Source organism: Plectropomus leopardus, chromosome 7, assembly GCF_008729295.1.
Source record: "Plectropomus leopardus isolate mb chromosome 7, YSFRI_Pleo_2.0, whole genome shotgun sequence".
In the NCBI taxonomy this organism is placed as follows: domain Eukaryota; kingdom Metazoa; phylum Chordata; class Actinopteri; order Perciformes; family Serranidae; genus Plectropomus; species Plectropomus leopardus.
In genome coordinates, this window is record NC_056469.1 from 11,307,222 (window position 1) to 11,325,880 (window position 18,659).

At 36.9% G+C, this 18,659-nt stretch overlaps 3 protein-coding genes across 4 annotated transcripts; 1 reads left to right on the forward strand and 2 right to left on the reverse strand.

Moving 5' to 3' along the window:
* Nucleotides 1-2,783: 2,783 nt before the first annotated feature.
* cmtm8b (CKLF-like MARVEL transmembrane domain containing 8b) lies at nt 2,784-7,625 on the forward strand. Of its 2 annotated transcripts, XM_042489149.1 has the most exons (4): nt 2,784-2,915; nt 4,762-4,935; nt 5,103-5,222; nt 7,211-7,625. In XM_042489149.1, the coding sequence occupies exons 1-4, from the start codon at nt 2,784-2,786 to the stop codon at nt 7,295-7,297; spliced, it is 513 nt and encodes a 170-aa protein (XP_042345083.1). In that variant the 3' UTR covers nt 7,298-7,625. The 2 variants fall into 2 exon arrangements, with proteins under 2 accessions (XP_042345083.1, XP_042345082.1); XM_042489148.1 differs by lacking the exon at nt 7,211-7,625 and having other exon boundaries at nt 5,103-5,949.
* Nucleotides 7,626-7,743: 118 nt separating this feature from the next.
* LOC121945124 (zymogen granule membrane protein 16-like) lies at nt 7,744-10,619 on the reverse strand. The gene is made up of 6 exons (XM_042489150.1): nt 10,500-10,619; nt 10,124-10,202; nt 9,829-9,955; nt 8,982-9,081; nt 8,544-8,633; nt 7,744-8,463 (listed from the first exon to the last, which is right to left on the reverse strand). Exons 1-6 carry the CDS (start codon nt 10,584-10,586, stop codon nt 8,320-8,322), a joined length of 627 nt encoding a protein of 208 aa, XP_042345084.1. The 5' UTR covers nt 10,587-10,619; the 3' UTR covers nt 7,744-8,319.
* Nucleotides 10,620-11,406: 787 nt separating this feature from the next.
* Nucleotides 11,407-13,765, reverse strand: LOC121945981 (zymogen granule membrane protein 16-like). Its single transcript, XM_042490370.1, is given in 7 exon segments — nt 11,407-12,085; nt 12,087-12,128; nt 12,209-12,307; nt 12,637-12,736; nt 12,974-13,100; nt 13,281-13,359; nt 13,666-13,765. Coding segments are annotated over 6 exon segments (519 nt in total). The 5' UTR covers nt 13,330-13,359; nt 13,666-13,765; the 3' UTR covers nt 11,407-11,983.
* Between the last annotated feature and the right edge of the window lie 4,894 nt (nt 13,766-18,659).

An 18,659-nucleotide genomic window follows, 5' to 3' on the forward strand; every position in this document is an offset into this window, starting at 1 on the left:
CATATCTGATATAAACTGCTGCTCAAGGCAGATTTGTTAAAAGCACAGAGGGGTACCTGTTTTTTAATATGTGAAAAATTAATTAAAAAAAAAAATTTAAAAAGCACAAAGGAGCTCTTAAAATTGATCTTCACTAGTTTAAACCTCACATTACAGTGCAGTTGTTGCCCTTATTTTATTTTTAATTTCAGGGGAAATTAATGATGTTCCCTGATGGTGTCATTAGGGAAATCTCTGAGCCTTTAGTGATGCTGGCAGCAGTTTTTGCACAGGCTGCAGTGCACACATGCAACGCTAGGTTGTCTTGCAACGTTTACCATCTTCCGGACATAGTTACAATCATTACAGACTGTGTTTTTGTAGCTACTCACCTATCTGAACACCTTTGAGTGAGTCTGGTGCACCACGAGGTCCTGCAAAATCTGCACAGCTTCTCTGCCGTTTCATTCCCAACGCCAGAGTCCACTCCACAGGTCCACCTGGCCTCTCTGCCCCACTTTAACCAGTCCACTCAGCCTCTCTGTCCCAATGCGCACCAAAAAGTTTGCAGACAGTTCAAACTGTGACGGAGATTATCGTTAAAAAAAAACCAAAAAAAAAAAACAGTGGGTACATCAGAAGTCATCATGGGCGTTTTAGCATTTAGCTGACCCTGCATGAACCTGCTAATCAACATCATAGGTGTGCCGCAACTTTTTCTTCTTCATTGGTTTTTAATGACTATTGGCATCCAAGAAGTTGCATTATCGCCACCTACTGGATAATAATAATAATAATAATATAATAATAACAATAACAACAACAACAACAACAACAACAATAATTAATAATAATAATAATAATACATTTTACACCCTATTATAAATATATCATGTATACAACATCCCCACAACATCCAGATATCTCCTTGCTGCATCTATGAGGATCTAAATTTTCTCAGATTGTCTCTTCTGTTCCATCAGGACAGTCAATAACCATCACCACACAGTCCAAAAACTTCATCTGATCCTTGCACAAGCATGCCTCCTGACTGACTTGTCCTCCTTAGCTTCCTGTCTCACATCATTTCTCATCTATTTCCTCACATTTGTCTTTTCTTTCATTCTGGCTCTGGTATTTCTGCCTCCCTCACTCTTTTTGCACAGTTTGCCTTCTGCATGATCAGCTTTCCAAAGAACACACTCTGGTTCTTTCTCATATTCTCCTTCACAGTCGCTCTCTCCACATTTACCATGTGTCAGAATCACTCCTACACACACACGCACACACACACACACACACACAGACTATGACCAAACTTCACCACACCTTTCTCACTGTGTGATGCATCAAATCAGTAATTAATTAAGGTAAATGCAATCATTTTTAAACTATGCTGAGGTACAATAATGCTATTAGCATTATTTACACTTAAACCTCAAAGGGATAGTTTAGATTTTTTAAAGTTGGATTGTATAGGGTGCTTATCCATGGAGGGTAAATTACATACAGTAGATTTCAGTCGGTGCACCCCCAGTTTGGAGAAGCATGTTGGAGTTGGACATAGAAGCGAAGAGTAGAGTTGTCAGCAACAAAACATATTTTAGCCAACTAAAAAAGTAGTCTGAAGTATCTGCTTAATTTAGAATATGTTCACTGCTTTACCTTCACATCAGACAGTGATTTCCAACAGGAAGATTAAATAGTTGTATTACTCTCTAAAAAGCCAGACTCCACTGAGAAAAACAATGATTAAACATTGCTGTTATTGAGTGACTTTGACGCAAAACAGTTAATTCAAAGTCACACAATAAAACAAATTAACTAACTGATCGAAGCAGCAGTAGACCAGCAGTTCAGTGGGCTAAAATTACTGTTTTTGTCCACAGATTGGCTTTGATAGATGGGGAACTGAAGCCGTTAATTGCTTCGCGAACTGCTGGGTGATTGCACCCCTCACCCCTGATTATTAGTAAAATTAATATTCACATTACCCTCTGAACCAACCCTCCTTTTTGTCTGTTCCTGTTTGTCTTCTGGGTTTTGTCTTTCTAATGATGCCACTTTGCTTTAGCAGCCCTCTGGCTATTAGATATCGAAGCTTCCTTAAATGCACTACAAAAATGAACTGCTCATTGCAGCAGGCTACATAACTCAAGCAAGACTGAATCTCTGCAAATTGATTTTCATGGTATTGCAGGAAACAATGACAGCCTGGAATGCAGCACATCAACCTAAACAATCAATTATTGTTGTTAGGGGGCTAAAACATGCAAAAGTATGAGTAGCTGTCCTTGGTTCCCTCACACACACAGACACCTCCTCTTCCTCCTTGCCTATCAGTATCATTTATCATCAGCAGAAGAACTGTTATTATCGGTGTGGTTTCACACAGGTCTCTATTTCTTGCCTTTAACTGTGAATCCCTCTGAGAGGACTGTCATCTAAATTTCCCTCCTATTCATTGTCACCTCTGCACCACTTCAAACATATATGACTAGCATTTATATACATCACCACACAACAAAATAAAAACAGTTTTTAAAAAAAGAGCAGTGACAGAGCAGTATGCTGAAGATAACTAAATCTTATTTTATACTAAAGCGGCTCTAAGGTGTTAATTTGATAACCTTTCAAATACCCAGCAGCTCACGCAGTTGTATTTAATATGTGAGCGGATATGCAGTATGTATAATTAAATCCTTCATGGAGGGTTGTCCTTGGATTCTTGGACAGGAACACAACTTCCTCTGCAACAGCGACAACTTGTCTGAGAGCACACAGACTGTCTTCATCAGTGCACCATGGAGAGAGCGGCTGTGGTGTCGGCCCCCAGGAGTCCCTCAGTACCAGAGTGCAACATCTCAACCTCCACCTTGGCCTTTGACCAGCACTTCACCACAACTGCCAAAGGAATACTCCTCCTGGCTGAGATAGTAAGTGTGAATATGGATCTAAAGCTGTGTGTTTGAAGACTAAATCAGTACAAATGTTTAAACAAAGCTGATTACAGGAAGCTACTATTGGATACAGTCAACCTTTGAAACTTGAACAACTTGTTTTAATTTCTTTAAAATATGGGCAGAAGGCAGCGACCAATTTGACAACTCATGGCCAAAAAATAATAGGACATAATGACATAACATAAAAAGTTTTAAGAAAATTACCTAAAAACAAGCACAAAAAAAGTTTAAAAGTTGATGTTTCCCCCCCAAAAGTGGAGAAAAAAAAAATGTTCATTTCTTTTTCTTTAACATAACTTTAAATATATAATTAGAATGATTATAAATTTATTTTTCTGGACATTTTTCCCTGGTTTCCTGTTCATTTCTTTTAATTTGTGGGACATTTCTGTAGTTGGTCATTGCATTTTTTCTCCATGCTTTTGAAAGAAATCAATCCAATTTGCTTAGGTTTCAAAGGGTGAAATCGTTTGTGAGAGGCGTCTGAATGCATCAATCATTTTCAGGAATTGGTAATGATTTTAATATTTCTGAGAGACATTAAAAGAGAAGAAAAATATGTGTTAGTGATGAGAACTCCTCTCTCCAGGTGATTCAGAAACACACACACACACACACACACACACACACACACAAACATACACGCTTAGGGACAACTTGTGCACATATGAAGGCAGGTTTTGTGTTAGAAAAGAGTCAGAAATTGGAAACTTTCTTTTACCCAAAGGATCTGAAATCTATGAGAGTAAATTGTTTTTTTTTTTTTTGTGTTCAGTAGACTGTATTTAATGGAGTTACAAAAAAACCCAAGAAAAACTAACAATTACTTCTCTAGGAAAATAGGAAGTTAACCAAAAACACACCAAGCAAACCAATTATTCCTCCTTCCTCTCCCTCATTGTGTCTCTTCCTTTCCGATTTAGCAGAGGGAAAAAGTCAAGACAGGCTTTCTGTAAATACAGTCTGGCTGGCTGCCATGCAGAGGCTGGGCAGGCCACGGTTTGAGTATCTGATTGCAAACAAGTGCAACAACTTACAAAAAAAGTAGAATCTAACTGTACAAAGACTCTTAAGCTGTTTTAGATTGAAAATCATATTTGTGTGATTGTATAAATAATGAGCATAACTTTGAATCATAAATACTAGATTTTGATGTTATATTGATAACCAATAGGAGATTTTACTTTAAGAAAAACCAATCCTCTTTGAGGTCATGATTCACACCAAAAAAATGTTTTCTTCCTGTGATATTGAAACATCCAGCAGCAGTCTTTTGTTGCAGGACAGGAAGGGTGAGATTGGCATAGAGCTGGGAGGAAAAAGATTCAGTTACTCACCACAGTTTGAGAGGAGATGAGGTATGATGGGTGTTTAAAATTTGGAAATTATTTATGGAACAACAAATGAATGGCACAGTAGGTTTTTATGTACAAAAGTGACACAACAGTTAACATTATGATTTTTAGTTTGACTTAATTATTTTTCTATTTGCACATCAACTGCCTCAAAATGCTACACTTATAATCTCCTTTTTGTGACTTCAAGCATGTATATGGTGGAATCAATGAGGGTTTAAAGCTCCTGAATGTATTCTGTCAGAATTTCAAACAAAGGACAACTGTACCAAATATTTTCTTCATTCAGTGTGGATAGATATAATAAAGTGCTGCCGTCAGTGGAAAAACACACCAACAAAACTGTGTCAAACCTTGTTTGTTATCACTCTCATTTCTAGTTTTATCTTTCACTTCTTTTTATCTTTTATTTTCTTCTTTCACTCTGATGATAATATGATATGGTCTCCTCTCCTCTACTACAGGTGTGTGGTATGCTGGTGTGGATTCTGGTCGGGGGTACAGAGTATTTTCATTTGTCGGCTCTCTGCTGGGTGATGTTTGTTGCCATACTGTGCTGGGTCCTGACCGTCTGCCTGTTTATAATTTACCTCACTGGAGCCCACCACAAGATACCACAGGTTCCCTGGACTACACTGGTAACACACACACACACACACACACACACACACACACACACACACACACCACACACACACACACACACACACAGTAGTTTGGTTCACTCATTTTGGCTTTGCATTAAACTTGGTTTCCCTGCTTGTCTATTCATCTTTTTCACTGCTTGTGTCTTTCTTTCTTCTAGTCGCTGTGTGTGAACTGTTGTGCTGCAGCTCTGTATCTTGTGACAGCTGTAGCAGATGCTCTCTCAGTCAACCAGGCCATTAGAGGGCGACACAACTACAACTGCTGGGCAGCATCTGCAGTAAGAGCACTTCAGATTTTTTTAGAGCTTGGATGGATTACTGAAAGGGCCTGCTGGGCAAAGGGTCCAAAAAGTGGCAGGGGGCCCCTGGCCTTCCCCTGCAAACTGTCATTCAAATTACTGCAACACTTAACGACTGCTGAGACTCAAAATGATCACAAAAAGAGATGCAAAGAAACTGCAAAGAGACACAAAACAAATGCAAGGAAACAAAAAAATGTCTATTAAGAGCCACAAAACCACAACAATTTGCATAACGACTAGAAAGAGATGCATAACTGTCTTGCTGCTAGAGGTTCTTTGCATATCTGTACCCTGCGGCCCGTTGTCTCATAATCTGCCCATGGTTGAGAGAAAAGTTCATCCAAAAAGACAGGTTTTCCTATTTTACGTATGCATGTATGTCAAAAATATCACAACAGTTTGTATGTCCACATTATACAGAAAAAGAAAAGAGCAGCCTGTTGTCAGAAAAACAACTGACGCTCCATGAGTTTTTGAAAATAAATAAAGGAATATAAAATAACCACGTGTGCAATATAGTGTAGGAATTGTTCAAACAAGTGACTGTGCACTGTGCAAAATACTGTCTAGTCTGGATGCCAAAGTCCCGTCCTCGCTATTGTTTTGGTGAATCATGAGCCCTAATTCTACAAATATGTACAAATACACTGGGCTTTCAAAGCCGATTCACAGATTTTTAGACACTAGTACTCCTTGTGAGAAGTAAAACTCACTTTGTCTGTAAAATTAATGGAATCCTCCTTTAGGTAGTTTTAAGACATTTTTTTAGCAATTGAATCAGTATCTAGTTTTTTTTTTCCACCAGAACTGTATTATTGGCAGCATGGGGAGTATTTCAAAACATCCTTTACAGAAACTATAATGTCCAACTGTTTATGTCCGGATTTTCATTCTGATACATCAAGTCCCTGCTGATACCAAGGGATCAGTGCACTTTTCTCCAAGTTTGAAATATGTAGACATCATAGTGTTGAACTCGCTCAAATCACTGTCATGTATTGTGCTATGATGCCAGTGATTACTGTGGGACTGACATAATGGAATTAATAAATATGATAATATAAATATGTTATTGTAGGCTATAATAATATTGACAAAGAATATGTATCATATAGATGAGGTCATATCATGGCTGACACTGTATTTATGGGTAGAGCAGGGAAAAAAGCAATGTCTAGATTTGTGGCACATTTTCTGTGCATTTCAGTGCATTGGTGTTGAAAGTAAATGACACCAATGAAATGAATTACTGTAATGAAGAGAGCAGAGCAACCATAAATGGAAAAGTTTTACACATAGTCAGGGGCATCGTAGCAGAGGGGACTGATTGCTCAGGGCCCCAGTAGGAGGGGGGTCCTCAAAAAGCCTGGAAAGAAAAGTTTGGTTTTGTTTGCACATTTTTATTCATAGGACATTGTACCATAAGTAAATTAAAATTGGCTGAATAAATCAGTTGAAAGACTGAACTGTATAAAAAATAGTAGAAGCTCTCTGCAGTCCCTTAAAAGAGGAAAATAGTTTAGTCCGCCCCTAAACTGAGACACAGCAAGAGCCAAGTGAGTGACTGATTATGCTAAAATAAAAGGTTTTTGAAAGTGACATAACATGAATCAAGATATGAAGGGCAGGGGCCCACAGAGACTGCTTCTATATGACTTGACTTGACTTACTTAAGCCCTTTGCTTCTCCAATGAGCATAGGTCATTGACAAATGACTTCCATTTCACTCAATTATTATTCAATTATTGCTTCTATATGGGCCCCAGAATCTGGTGCTATGCCCCTGCACATACTACCCAAGATGCCAGATGTGACAGATTAAGTAACTAAGGTGGACACTGAAATTTTATCAGTGCACTGAGATTTTGAGTTTATAGTGAATAATGCTCTTGAAATACCGTCCCTCTCTTTTTTCCCATGCTCCTTCGGTTTCTCATTTTCTCTCTACCTTCCACGCTTGTCAGTTCTTTGCGTTTCTAACCACACTGTGCTATGCAGGAAGCAGTTACCTGAGCTACTGTGCCTGGAAAACCACAGAAGAAGGAAAATAGTCAACTAGTCGTTGCTGTTTGAAGGCAACAATGTTCAGAGCTTTCTCTGAGGAGCGTGTGTGATGGAGAGCTGACTTCAGAGCACAACATGGCTTCAGTCACACAGAAATTTGTGCAGAGACTGTAAATATGACCATGATAGAGTACCTTTGCTACATGACTTGTGTTTTGCAGGAAGACACTAAGGCAGAGGGAGACACTTTTGTTCACAACAAATTTTTGTGGACTCTGTCAAATAAAACTGATATCGGAGTTGAATTGTGCAATTACAAAAAAAAGTAGTTCTCAGAATGAGCAGTAAGCTGTCTGTGATCCTGCATTCAGTAACTTTTTTAATTCACATGAATTTTGTTCCTGGTGTTGGGTATATACTTTGTGTGATAGAGGACCAGATCTTGCCTTTTAAAAAATGCTTTCCTTAAATGTATTTCTTAATTACACACAACCAAGTTGCTTTCATTTATTCATGTATTTTTTAAAATTAATTTTAAAAAACAGCCACACAGGAGGAAGTTACAAGAGGGAAAAGTACCTTTCATAAAATACAGGAATATATTGCAACTGAATTCAATATGGCTCAAAGTACACATTTCTCCAACCAATAAAAATATACAGATATAAAAATCACAAAGTAATCTGTATAATCTCATGCTAACTTTAAAGACAGCATTACTCAAAATACATGTTCAATAAATCATTGCTTTCTTTCCTTCACAACTGCAGAGTGACAAAATACTTTAAATAAAAGCCCCTTCATTTAATAGATGAAAAAAGATTGCCTTGTATATAAAGTAGATCCTGTGTGTTTAAGTGCACCACACAGGGTGACAAACTGAGTTCATCTTTAACCGTCACCATTAATACTTTCTTTTTTTGTTGTTGTTCATTAACCAAGACGAGATTTGGCAGAGGTATTCATATAACAGTGCAAAGAGTCTAAATGCTTCCTTAATCGAAAAATATAGATTGATCATTCTAGTTTATGATTATGAAACAGTAACTGGTTATTAATCAGCTTGTTTTCAATACAGAGTGTTGTTGCTGTTGCTCAGTTCCTGCCAGAGTTTCCAGTGAGCTCCCACAGATTTGAGCCCTGCAGAATTGTAGCGACCACTCAGCATAAATAGCTCAGAGCCGGGGTAGTCGGCATACATGTTGAAGGAGTTCTGTAACAAAGCATCAACAATTAATATGTGACCATGAGTAATAGTAATCGTACCAAAAACAAAAGGTTGAAGGTAATTACATGTGAGGGCTGGCCAGCTGACAGAGATCGCCCATGGTCAGTCTTGAGGACCAGCTGATAGATGTAGGAGGTCTGGTATTTGCCAGAGACCTGTAACATGACAATTTCAGCATATTAATACACTGGGTACATGTGGTTAGTCCTTTATGAGAGATCAAATTATTAATTTTTTAATAATGATCAATTAATATAGTATAATATAAATTAGAGTACATTACTTATTTAAAGAGAAAATGTGCTACTTCTACTATAGTATCCTGGATCTGTATAATAAAATACACTATTATCAATATTATTATTGTTATTTTATAAATGTCAATATACTGTATATTACATAACATTGTCTTAAAAATAAAACAGAAAAGTTTGAAAAACACACAAACACACACACATACGAAAACACAAAAAAACATCCTTAGTGTCAATGAAATAGCTGACCTGAATAATTTTCTCGCCTGGATAAAGAATCAGCTCCTGCTTGTCGCCCCATTTGCGACCTATAACCTCCGACCATATGTAGCCATTGCGCACCTGCAAACTGCAAGGACACACACAGGAGAGAGAAAAAACACTGCTGAACACCAATAATGCAGTTAACAAGAAGATGTGATGGCACTTATTAAAAGAATAATGGATGGGAAAACATTATGTGCAGTCATAATGTATTGTATGTGCAAGAACAAGCAGGTCAGACAATATAGCAAATGCATAGAAAACACACTGGGCGTAAAGGGCGGCTGATTTCTTATGGTTCACTAAAAAAAAAAAAAAAAACACAAGTCCCTTCCCAGCTTCATTAAAACTTTCAATGAGCCCTCCCCTTAAAAACTGCAACACCCTCCCCACTAATATCTCTGTTTTAGCATTATTGTTTCAAAGCAGCAATTTAAGATGTACAAAGAATTCAAACTGGTGTAGTATTGTAAACTGTTAATAATCCCGTTTCACAGTATCCCCAAAATTGCACATGAGATAACACTGCAAACATAGCATAGTGTATTTATGTTCCAGCTACCCTGTTTTTGAACAAAAGCGCTATTAACTGAACAGTTACTGCCATCTTCAGTGACTAAATGCACTGGTTACAGGATTTTTAATAGCTCAAGGGCAGGCTGAGATAAAATATAAATCTGGAATTGAAAAAATATATATTTGATCCAACTACACTTTTCTCCAAAAAATTCAGACCATCATCCCTTCAGCTAAAACAAAAATATCAATAACCCTCCCCCTGTATTCATTTTCTAATAAATTCCAAACATTTGGACAAGGAGGACAGACTGACCCTGTGATGTAAGAGTTTGTAGACTCCCAGATCCTGATCCCAGTGAGCCGTTCGTCTGCTTTAGTGGAGAAGGCAGTGCCACTACCAGGTCCAACAGGAGGTGAGAAGGAGTAGTACGAACTGGGAGCTGGAGAGGTACAACAAAGTTATTATGTAATGGATAAGAGGAAGCTATGGCTTCTTGACTCAACAATTTATGTACAAAGGTCTTATTAGATGGTAGATGTTTGTAAAAAAAAAAAAAAAAAAAAAGTATAAAATTAGTATTACAGGACTCATCAGATGGAAGTCTTACCGGCTAGGCAGCTGGTGCAGAGCACAGCAAGGAACAGGAAGGAAAACATTCTGGTGTGTGAAGGCGTCCAGGGACAGGACTGGAACCAGAAACCAGTTCATCAATCATCATTATCATCATCATCATCATCATCATCATCATCATCATCTTCACCTTCATATTATTATCAATGGCTATACACATTTCTTAAGACATTAATCCAGTCTGGCATTTGCAGATGACCAAAAGCCAGTAAATTAATAATAAATTTAAAAAAATCAGAATTTGAATAATCAGTGCCCATAGCCACAGTAAAATGCTAACGAAAGTTGGTCTATTTTAGAGGGAGCCATGTCCCACATAGTTACAACTTTAGGATACAGATATTCAAACTCACCTGCAGTCTAGATCTTCTGAAACCAGCTCGAGTCCTGAACAAATGATGAGGTGACACTGTGTTGCTGGCATTAAAAGACTTATACATCCCTCCCTCCCTCCCTCCCTCCCCCCCATCACACACACCCCCATACACACCCTAACATTCCTACTTGACAGCCTTTGACAGCTAAATAATAGCAGGCGTCTCATTCCAAAAGTTTGAAACTGATCCAGGAAGAGAGCATCATTTTGATTACATAATTGAATTCAGTAGCATAGTTTGCACGACATTTATGGGAAATTTGAACTTGTCCAACCTAAACCATTTTGTAAATTCTATCTCTCTTTTATCTGTGTCTCATCATTTATTACCTTATTACATCAAAGTTAAATTAGCCTAGTTTTAAAATAAATGTCAAAGTCAATGTCGCTTGTCAGTTCTTTGCATTTCTGACCACACTGTGCTATGCAGGAAGCAGTTACGTGAGCTACTGTGCCTGGAAAACCACAGAAGAAGGAAAATAGTCAACTAGCAGTTGCTGTTAATGTTCAGAGCTTTCGCACAACATGGCTTCAGTCACACAGAAATTTGTGCAGAGACTGTAAATATATGACCATGATAGAGTACCTTTGCTACATGACTTGTGTTTTGCAGGAAGACACTAAGGCAGAGAGAGACACTTTTGTTCACAACAAATTTTTGTGGACTCTGTCAAATAAAACTGATATCGGAGTTGAATTGTGCAATTACAAAAAAAAGTAGTTCTCAGAATGAGCAGTAAGCTGTCTGTGATCCTGCATTCAGTAACTTTTTTAATTCATGTGAATTTTGTTCCTGGTGTTGGGTATATACTTTGTGTGATAGAGGACCAGATCTTGCCTTTTAAAAAATGCTTTCCTTAAATGTATTTCTTAATTACACACACCAAGTTGCTTTCATTTATTCATGTATTTTTTAAAATTAATTTTAAAAAACAGCCACACAGGAGGAAGTTACAAGAGGGAAAAAGTACCTTTCATAAAATACAGGAATATATTGCAACTGAATTCAATATGGCTCAAAGTACACATTTCTCCAACCAATAAAAATATACAGATATAAAAATCACAAAGTAATCTGTATAATCTCATGCTAACTTTAAAGACAGCATTACTCAAAATACATGTTCAATAAATCATTGCTTTCTTTCCTTCACAACTGCAGAGTGACAAAATACTTTAAATAAAAGCCCCTTCATTTAATAGATGAAAAAAGATTGCCTTGTATATAAAGTAGATCCTGTGTGTTTAAGTGCACCACACAGGGTGACAAACTGAGTTCATCTTTAACCGTCACCATTAATACTTTCTTTTTTTGTTGTTGTTCATTAACCAAGACGAGATTTGGCAGAGGTATTCATATAACAGTGCAAAGAGTCTAAATGCTTCCTTAATCGAAAAATATAGATTGATCATTCTAGTTTATGATTATGAAACAGTAACTGGTTATTAATCAGCTTGTTTTCAATACAGAGTGTTGTTGCTGTTGCTCGGTTCCTGCCAGAGTTTCCAGTGAGCTCCCACAGATTTGAGCCCTGCAGAATTGTAGCGACCACTCAGCATAAAATAGCTCAGAGCCGGGGTAGTCGGCATACATGTTGAAGGAGTTCTGTAACAAAGCATCAACAATTAATATGTGACCATGAGTAATAGTAATTGTACCAAAAACAAAAGGTTGAAGGTAATTACATGTGAGGGCTGGCCAGCTGACAGAGATCGCCCATGGTCAGTCTTGAGGACCAGCTGATAGATGTAGGCGGTGTAGGAGGTCTGGTATTTGCCAGAGACCTGTAACATGACAATTTCAGCATATTAATACACTGGGTACATGTGGTTAGTCCTTTATGAGAGATCAAATTATTAATTTTTTAATAATGATCAATTAATATAGTATAATATAAATTAGAGTACATTACTTATTTAAAGAGAAAATGTGCTACTTCTACTATAGTATCCTGGATCTGTATAATAAAATACACTATTATCAATATTATTATTGTTATTTTATAATTGTCAATATACTGTATACTACATAACATTGTCTTAAAAATAAAACAGAAAAGTTTGAAAAACACACAAACACAACAAAACATCCTTAGTATCAAGAAATAGCTGACCTGAATAATTTTCTCGCCTGGATAAAGAATCAGCTCCTGCTTGTCGCCCCATGTGCGACCTATAACCTCTGACCATATGTAGCCATTACGCACCTGCAAACTGCAAGGACACACACAGGAGAGAGAAAAAACATTGCTGAATACCAACAATGCAGTTAACAAGAGAGATGTGATGGCACTTATTAAAAGAATAATGGATGGGAAAACATTATGTGCAATCATAATGTATTGTATGTGCAAGAACAAGCAGGTCAGACAATATAGCAAATGCATAGAAAACACACTGGGCGTAAAGGGTGGCTGTTTTCAAACGTGTGGACATGGAGGACAGACTGACCCTTTGATGTAAGAGTTTGGAGACTCCCAGATCCTGATCCCGGTGATCCGTTCGTCTGCTTTAGTGGAGAAGGCAGTGCCACTACCAGGTCCAACAGGAGGTGAGAAGGAGTAGTGCGAACTGGGAGCTGGAGAGGTACAACAAAGTTATTATATAATGGATAAGAGGAAGCTACGGCTTCTTGACTCAACTTGAGTCAACAATTTATGTACAAAGGTCTTATTAGATGGTAGAAATTTGTAAAAAAAAAAAAAAAAAAAAAAAGTATAAAATTAGTATTACAGGACTCATCAGATGGAAGTCTTACCGGCTAGGCAGCTGGTGCAGAGCACAGCAAGGAACAGGAAGGAAAACATTCTGGTGTGTGAAGGCGTCCAGGGACAGGACTGGAACCAGAAACCAGTTCATCAATCATCATTATCATCATCATCATCATCATCATCATCATCATCTTCATCATCATCTTCATCTTCATATCATTATCAACAGCTATACACATTTCTTAAGACATTAATCCAGTCTGGCATTTGCAGATGACCAAAAGCCAGTAAATTAATAATAAATTTTAAAAAATCAGAATTTGAATAATCAGTGCCCATAGCCACAGTAAAATGCTAACGAAAGTTGGTCTATTTTAGAGGGAGCCATGTCCCACATAGTTACAACTTTATGATACAGATATTCAAACTCACCTGCAGTCTAGATCTTCTGAAACCAGCTCGAGTCCTGAACAAATGATGAGGTGACACTGTGTTGCTGGTATTAAAAGACTAAATGACCTCCATCCCTCCCTCCCTCCCTCCCCCATCACACACACCCCCATACACACCCTAACATTCCTACGTGAAAAAAAAACAAAACATTATTTAGAAAAACAAAAGTTTGAAACTGATCCAGGAAGAGAGGATCATTTTGATCGCATAACATAGCATAGTTTGCACGAAACTTAACACTTAAAATGTATTGAGCAAGAAATTCTCACCCCAAGAACCAGCTGTTCTGGAGCTTCATCAGTTCAACTCAATTCAGTAGATTCTATTGGCATGACATTTGACGTGTTGCTAAAGTGCAATTAAAGACACTGAATGAAATCAGAGGTATTTTTAAACTGGGGCTGTATGAGATACTTATGTAAATAGTCAGTGTGTTACGTACGTGGTTGCCGCGCTCCCAGCCTGCAGTCGGGCGTGCACACAACAGGGATTGATATCAAAACGTATTTTCGCCACTTTTAAAAAGGCCTACAGAAACAACGCATTTTCAGTCTCAGTGGACGTAATATTTAGAATATTTCCACGGCTTTACCTTGCTGTCACACAGCTTTTTCCTTTAGCACTACATATCTCATACGCTGTTCAGCTGTTTGGATCAGAAAGGACTGTTAGCAGCTGTTACACGATCCGACTGTGATTGTGATGATTCCACCATATTCATTTTTGAAGTCATAGAAAGGAGATAATGAGTGTAGCATTTTGAGGCAGTTGGTGTGCAAAAGAAAAATAATTAAGTCAAACCAAAAACTATAATGTTAACTGGTGTGCCACTTTTTTTTACATTTAAACCTACTGTGCCATTCATTTGTTGTTCCATGAATGATTTCCAAATTTGAAACACCCATCATACCTCATCTCAACTCAAATTGTGTATATGTGTGTGTATAGTAGATCTGCTATATGAGTAATTTAAGTTTAACAATTACATTAACAACAATTTATAATATATAATCATCAACTGTAAAAAAAGAAATAAAAGAATTTTAAAAAAAAAACTATGGAGGAGTGGAATGCTTAAAAAGGCAGTGTGTGAGCTGTGAGATGATCTCCAGCTGTTATGTGTTATTGGTTTTTGTGTGTGTGTGTGTTGAGTTGCTTATCCTGAGTTGAATTTGCTGAGGGTCAGTAAAGAGACAAGCTATAGATTGATCTAAAATCAGAGCTATTAATTGTAAAAAAAAACCAAAAACAAAACAAAAACAAACAAAAAATATAAGTAGTGGACTAAAAGAATCATGACAGAGTTTACTCATTCATCAGAAAAATATAAATGTTCAAATCTGACTTTTTTCTGAGTGCCTTTAAGCCCAGCTCAGACCAGTGATTTGCAATAAGAGGAAACCATTTTAGACTGTTGCAGAGAAAGTCGCAGCAGTGTGAACTGGCCTGTCTCAGCTCGACTCAAGCCGGCTGATGGTGTCACCTGTGACTTAACTTGTCAAGTCGCCAGCGGCTGGTTTTAGACACAAGAATTTCTTGTCCATGATGTCTGGACCTGTAATGACCTTAAGGACATTATGGACAAGAAGTCATTTCAAAGGGCAAACTCTGCAGATAAACATTACGTGATATGAAAACAGCTACTACAGGGACCTTAAGGTGTTTCATGAACATTTTTCTGGATGCCGACGTATATGTCGGAATTCATTAGAAATATACTTTCATAAATACAAACAAACAAAATGTAAAGACACCAGAGTTAAGGTTGGTCTTTTGCTTACCACAGTTCTGCTTATACGCATTATCGGATAAACTTCAAATATGTAACTCCCTATCCTGGACCTGAACCCATGGGTGTGTCAGAGAGAAGACAGATCTACTAGTAAGCTGTTTTTCCTCCAAAGCATTCAAAGTCATTTATAAACAAATTCAAAGGTTGAAATGCCAAAATGTCCCGTGCAGTACTAGATTTTTGAAAATATTTTTTACTCCATTTCCTAAATAAATTTATACTTTTACTCCAATAAATTTCTATGTATCGGCATAAAAGTATCTGATTATCCAATAATTTCTGGACATATCTGCACAAGAAGGAGAAAAGTCTGACCCAGTGATGTGGGAGCTGACTAGACTAAATCTAATACATTTTTTTTCTCAAATGCATTCTAAGTCATTCATAAACAAGTTCAAAGGTTGAACTGTCAAAATGTCCCCTGTAAAGGCTTCTTATAATTATAATATTTCTGTTAAAAAGAGTAAAAAAAAAACCCCCAAAAAAAACCAAAACATGCACTTTTTTCTAGGTCTCAGTCCCTCGTGTTGAGTCGTTTAGATACATCCAGTATAATCAAATTGAATGTTTGTCAAGTCAGGAATCAAAGAGCAAATAAGAATCATAATAATTTACTTGAAAACCTTCTTTTGATTAAAGAGATGTGACATGTGACATTCCCTGAACACACGAGTACACAATGTCCTCCCAAATGTGGGAGTTTCCACAACATTGATTCAACTGGTTCTTCTGGAATGACCTTTTGCAGCATTCTTGTACGATGTCTCACTATTATTTTAAAACGAAACGAAACGAAAACTTCCTGCTTTATATATATATATATATATATATATATATATATAGTGGTATAATGTTACGAGTAATATTTTACATTCCTATTTTATACTCCTAAAAGTATATTTCTTCATTTTACTCTTTTTACTCAGTATCTATGTATTTAATATGTATCTAAGCATTTTTGTTGCTTTGTTATGACAAAATAAAAGTGTAAGCTGTGGCAAATCAGTGGTCCTCATGTGCAAGTCAGGTAATAGGGGAATCACATAAAGGCAAGTGTAAAGAAGCACTCTCAAAGCTGCAGTTAAATTTCAATTTCCAGTTAAGCCCAATCAAAATATACATATATACTATTAAAAATATAAGAAAGAAATAATTAAGTTAACGCAAGAAAAAAACTGATGGTGAAAAAGAACAAATTACAGTACAGTGCATGCATAAAAGTCCAAGATATCAATGTCCCAAATTACATGTCATGATACTGAGTGGAACATACATGTCACTGTGTTGCTATGTTAAAAAAGATTGCAATGCCATGTTGTTATAAATAATAATAGATTTTTCCTTGTGAATGCATCATTAAGTTATTTTGTTTAATAAATTAAATAAAATCTACAAACATAATTTGTAAAGATCAATCATCATTGCCTTGCAGTCTTACATGGCGTTTATCTATTATTATTATTATTATTATTATTATTGTCCAGTTTGCATTTTAAAAGTCTTTTTTTTTCATTGCTTTCCTAAAACAGAATGAAATGTAAAAGACAATGCAAAATGCCTGTCTGTCTTTCTGGTAAGTCTCTTTTACCCACAGATGATTGCAAAAACAAGGAAATGGTTCCTGACAGTAAACATGTCTGATGTCGATCATGAGAGAATGCTGGGAATGGTTTGGTGTGGCTATCAACACACGCCAGTGCTCTCTGAAACTGATGAGCAAAATATGCATGTCTGTCATCACAAGACCGTAAAATGCCTTCTGTTTGCCAAAAAGTACACCAACAGGAAAGACCAGAAGAAACGCTTCAAAGGGGAATTTAGAAACAGTCCAAAGACAAGTTTTAAGTTTGAGTTAACATCACTTGAAAATGAAATCATGCACTGTTTCTCTATTTTGGCAGTCACAGAGAGCACCTGTCACACAGCTGAGGAGAGGAAAACTGAATGAATACCTCAGACGAGAAGATTTCTTTAAGTATTATAATACACACACGGCAATTTTTAAATCTAACTTTTAAAGTATATTGACGTCCATGTGAGCATATATGTCTCAGGGGGAAGTCAGTTTGACAAAACCATTGTCTTGACTGATGCATTGTTCTTTTGCACATGGACAGTAACAGCCGTGTGTAATGTCTGTCTGTAACTGTGTTGATGGTAAAATGTTTGACAGGAAGGAAACCTTGTCTTTTACTTTAAACAAAATCTAAAAGGACATATATAATAACCTTAACCTTACCTTTATCTACTCACCTTACATAACTTATGCATAACATCTTGCCACATCTCAAATATTATAAACCTGTCATAGGAGGGAGGGGTATGTTTACATTGCATTCCTGTTATTGTGGTTAATATGTGTGTGCGTCACCAAGCAGAGCATTGGCAGTTCCCCTGTTCATTATTTGTGTATTATCAGTTCTGTTTGAAGGCACTTGGCCAACACATACTGGGTGAACTGACAAAAGAACAAGGAAATCGTATAAAACACTTTGATGACAGGGTGGGGCTATTAAATAATGATTATAAAAATTGTAAAAAGAGGGGAAAAAAAGACAATAAGATAAAGTAAATAAGACACACACAGAGATAATAAAAATTAGGTTTGATAGCAGTTAATAAAATAAAAGCTATGTAAACCCAAGCCTAAAAAGATTTTAACGTTTAAGTTTTTTTGTTTTTTTTTAAGCTGTCAAGGCTTTTGCAGAGATGAGGGCCACTGACACAAGGTGCAGCATCACCGTACTTCTTAGGTCTACTCTGGGGGACATTTAGGGGACCAGAGGTAGAGGATTTTAGGGATCTGGAGGTAATGTGAAAAACAGTAAGGAGTCAGTCAAGAAGGACAGAAGCAAAATCTTCAAATGTTTTCTGAAATGAATAGGAAGCCAATAAAACCTGAATGTTTAGTTTATGGTAAGTTGGCGTGCTACTGCATTTTGGATCATCTGAAGCTTGTTGTTGTCTTAAGAACCAGACATTTCAGTAGTCAAGTATGCTTGGAATAAAAGCATGTTTTTTTCCGTGACTTCCTCAAATGTAAAATGTTGCCTGAGGGAAATATTTCTGAGATAGAAAAAAAATGCATTTCCTCCAAAGCCACGGGGAAAGTATTTGTATGGCTGAAAGTCAGAGAAAAAGAGACAAAACAAAATTCAAACTAACATTTTATGTGAGTTTT

Coding starts and splice junctions, on each gene's coding strand:
- cmtm8b (XM_042489148.1), top strand. CDS start 2,784: ATGGAGAGAGCGGCTGTGGTGTCGGCCCCCAGGAGTCCCTCAGTACCA. Junction 2,916..4,761: donor TACTCCTCCTGGCTGAGATA/GTAAGTGTGAAT, acceptor CCTCTACTACAG/GTGTGTGGTATGCTGGTGTG. Junction 4,936..5,102: donor AGGTTCCCTGGACTACACTG/GTAACACACACA, acceptor TCTTTCTTCTAG/TCGCTGTGTGTGAACTGTTG.
- LOC121945124 (XM_042489150.1), bottom strand. CDS start 10,586: ATGTATAAGTCTTTTAATGCCAGCAACACAGTGTCACCTCATCATTTG. Junction 10,203..10,499: donor TCAGAAGATCTAGACTGCAG/GTGAGTTTGAAT, acceptor TTCTGGTTCCAG/TCCTGTCCCTGGACGCCTTC. Junction 9,082..9,828: donor ACAAACTCTTACATCACAGG/GTCAGTCTGTCC, acceptor GTGTCCTTGCAG/TTTGCAGGTGCGCAATGGCT.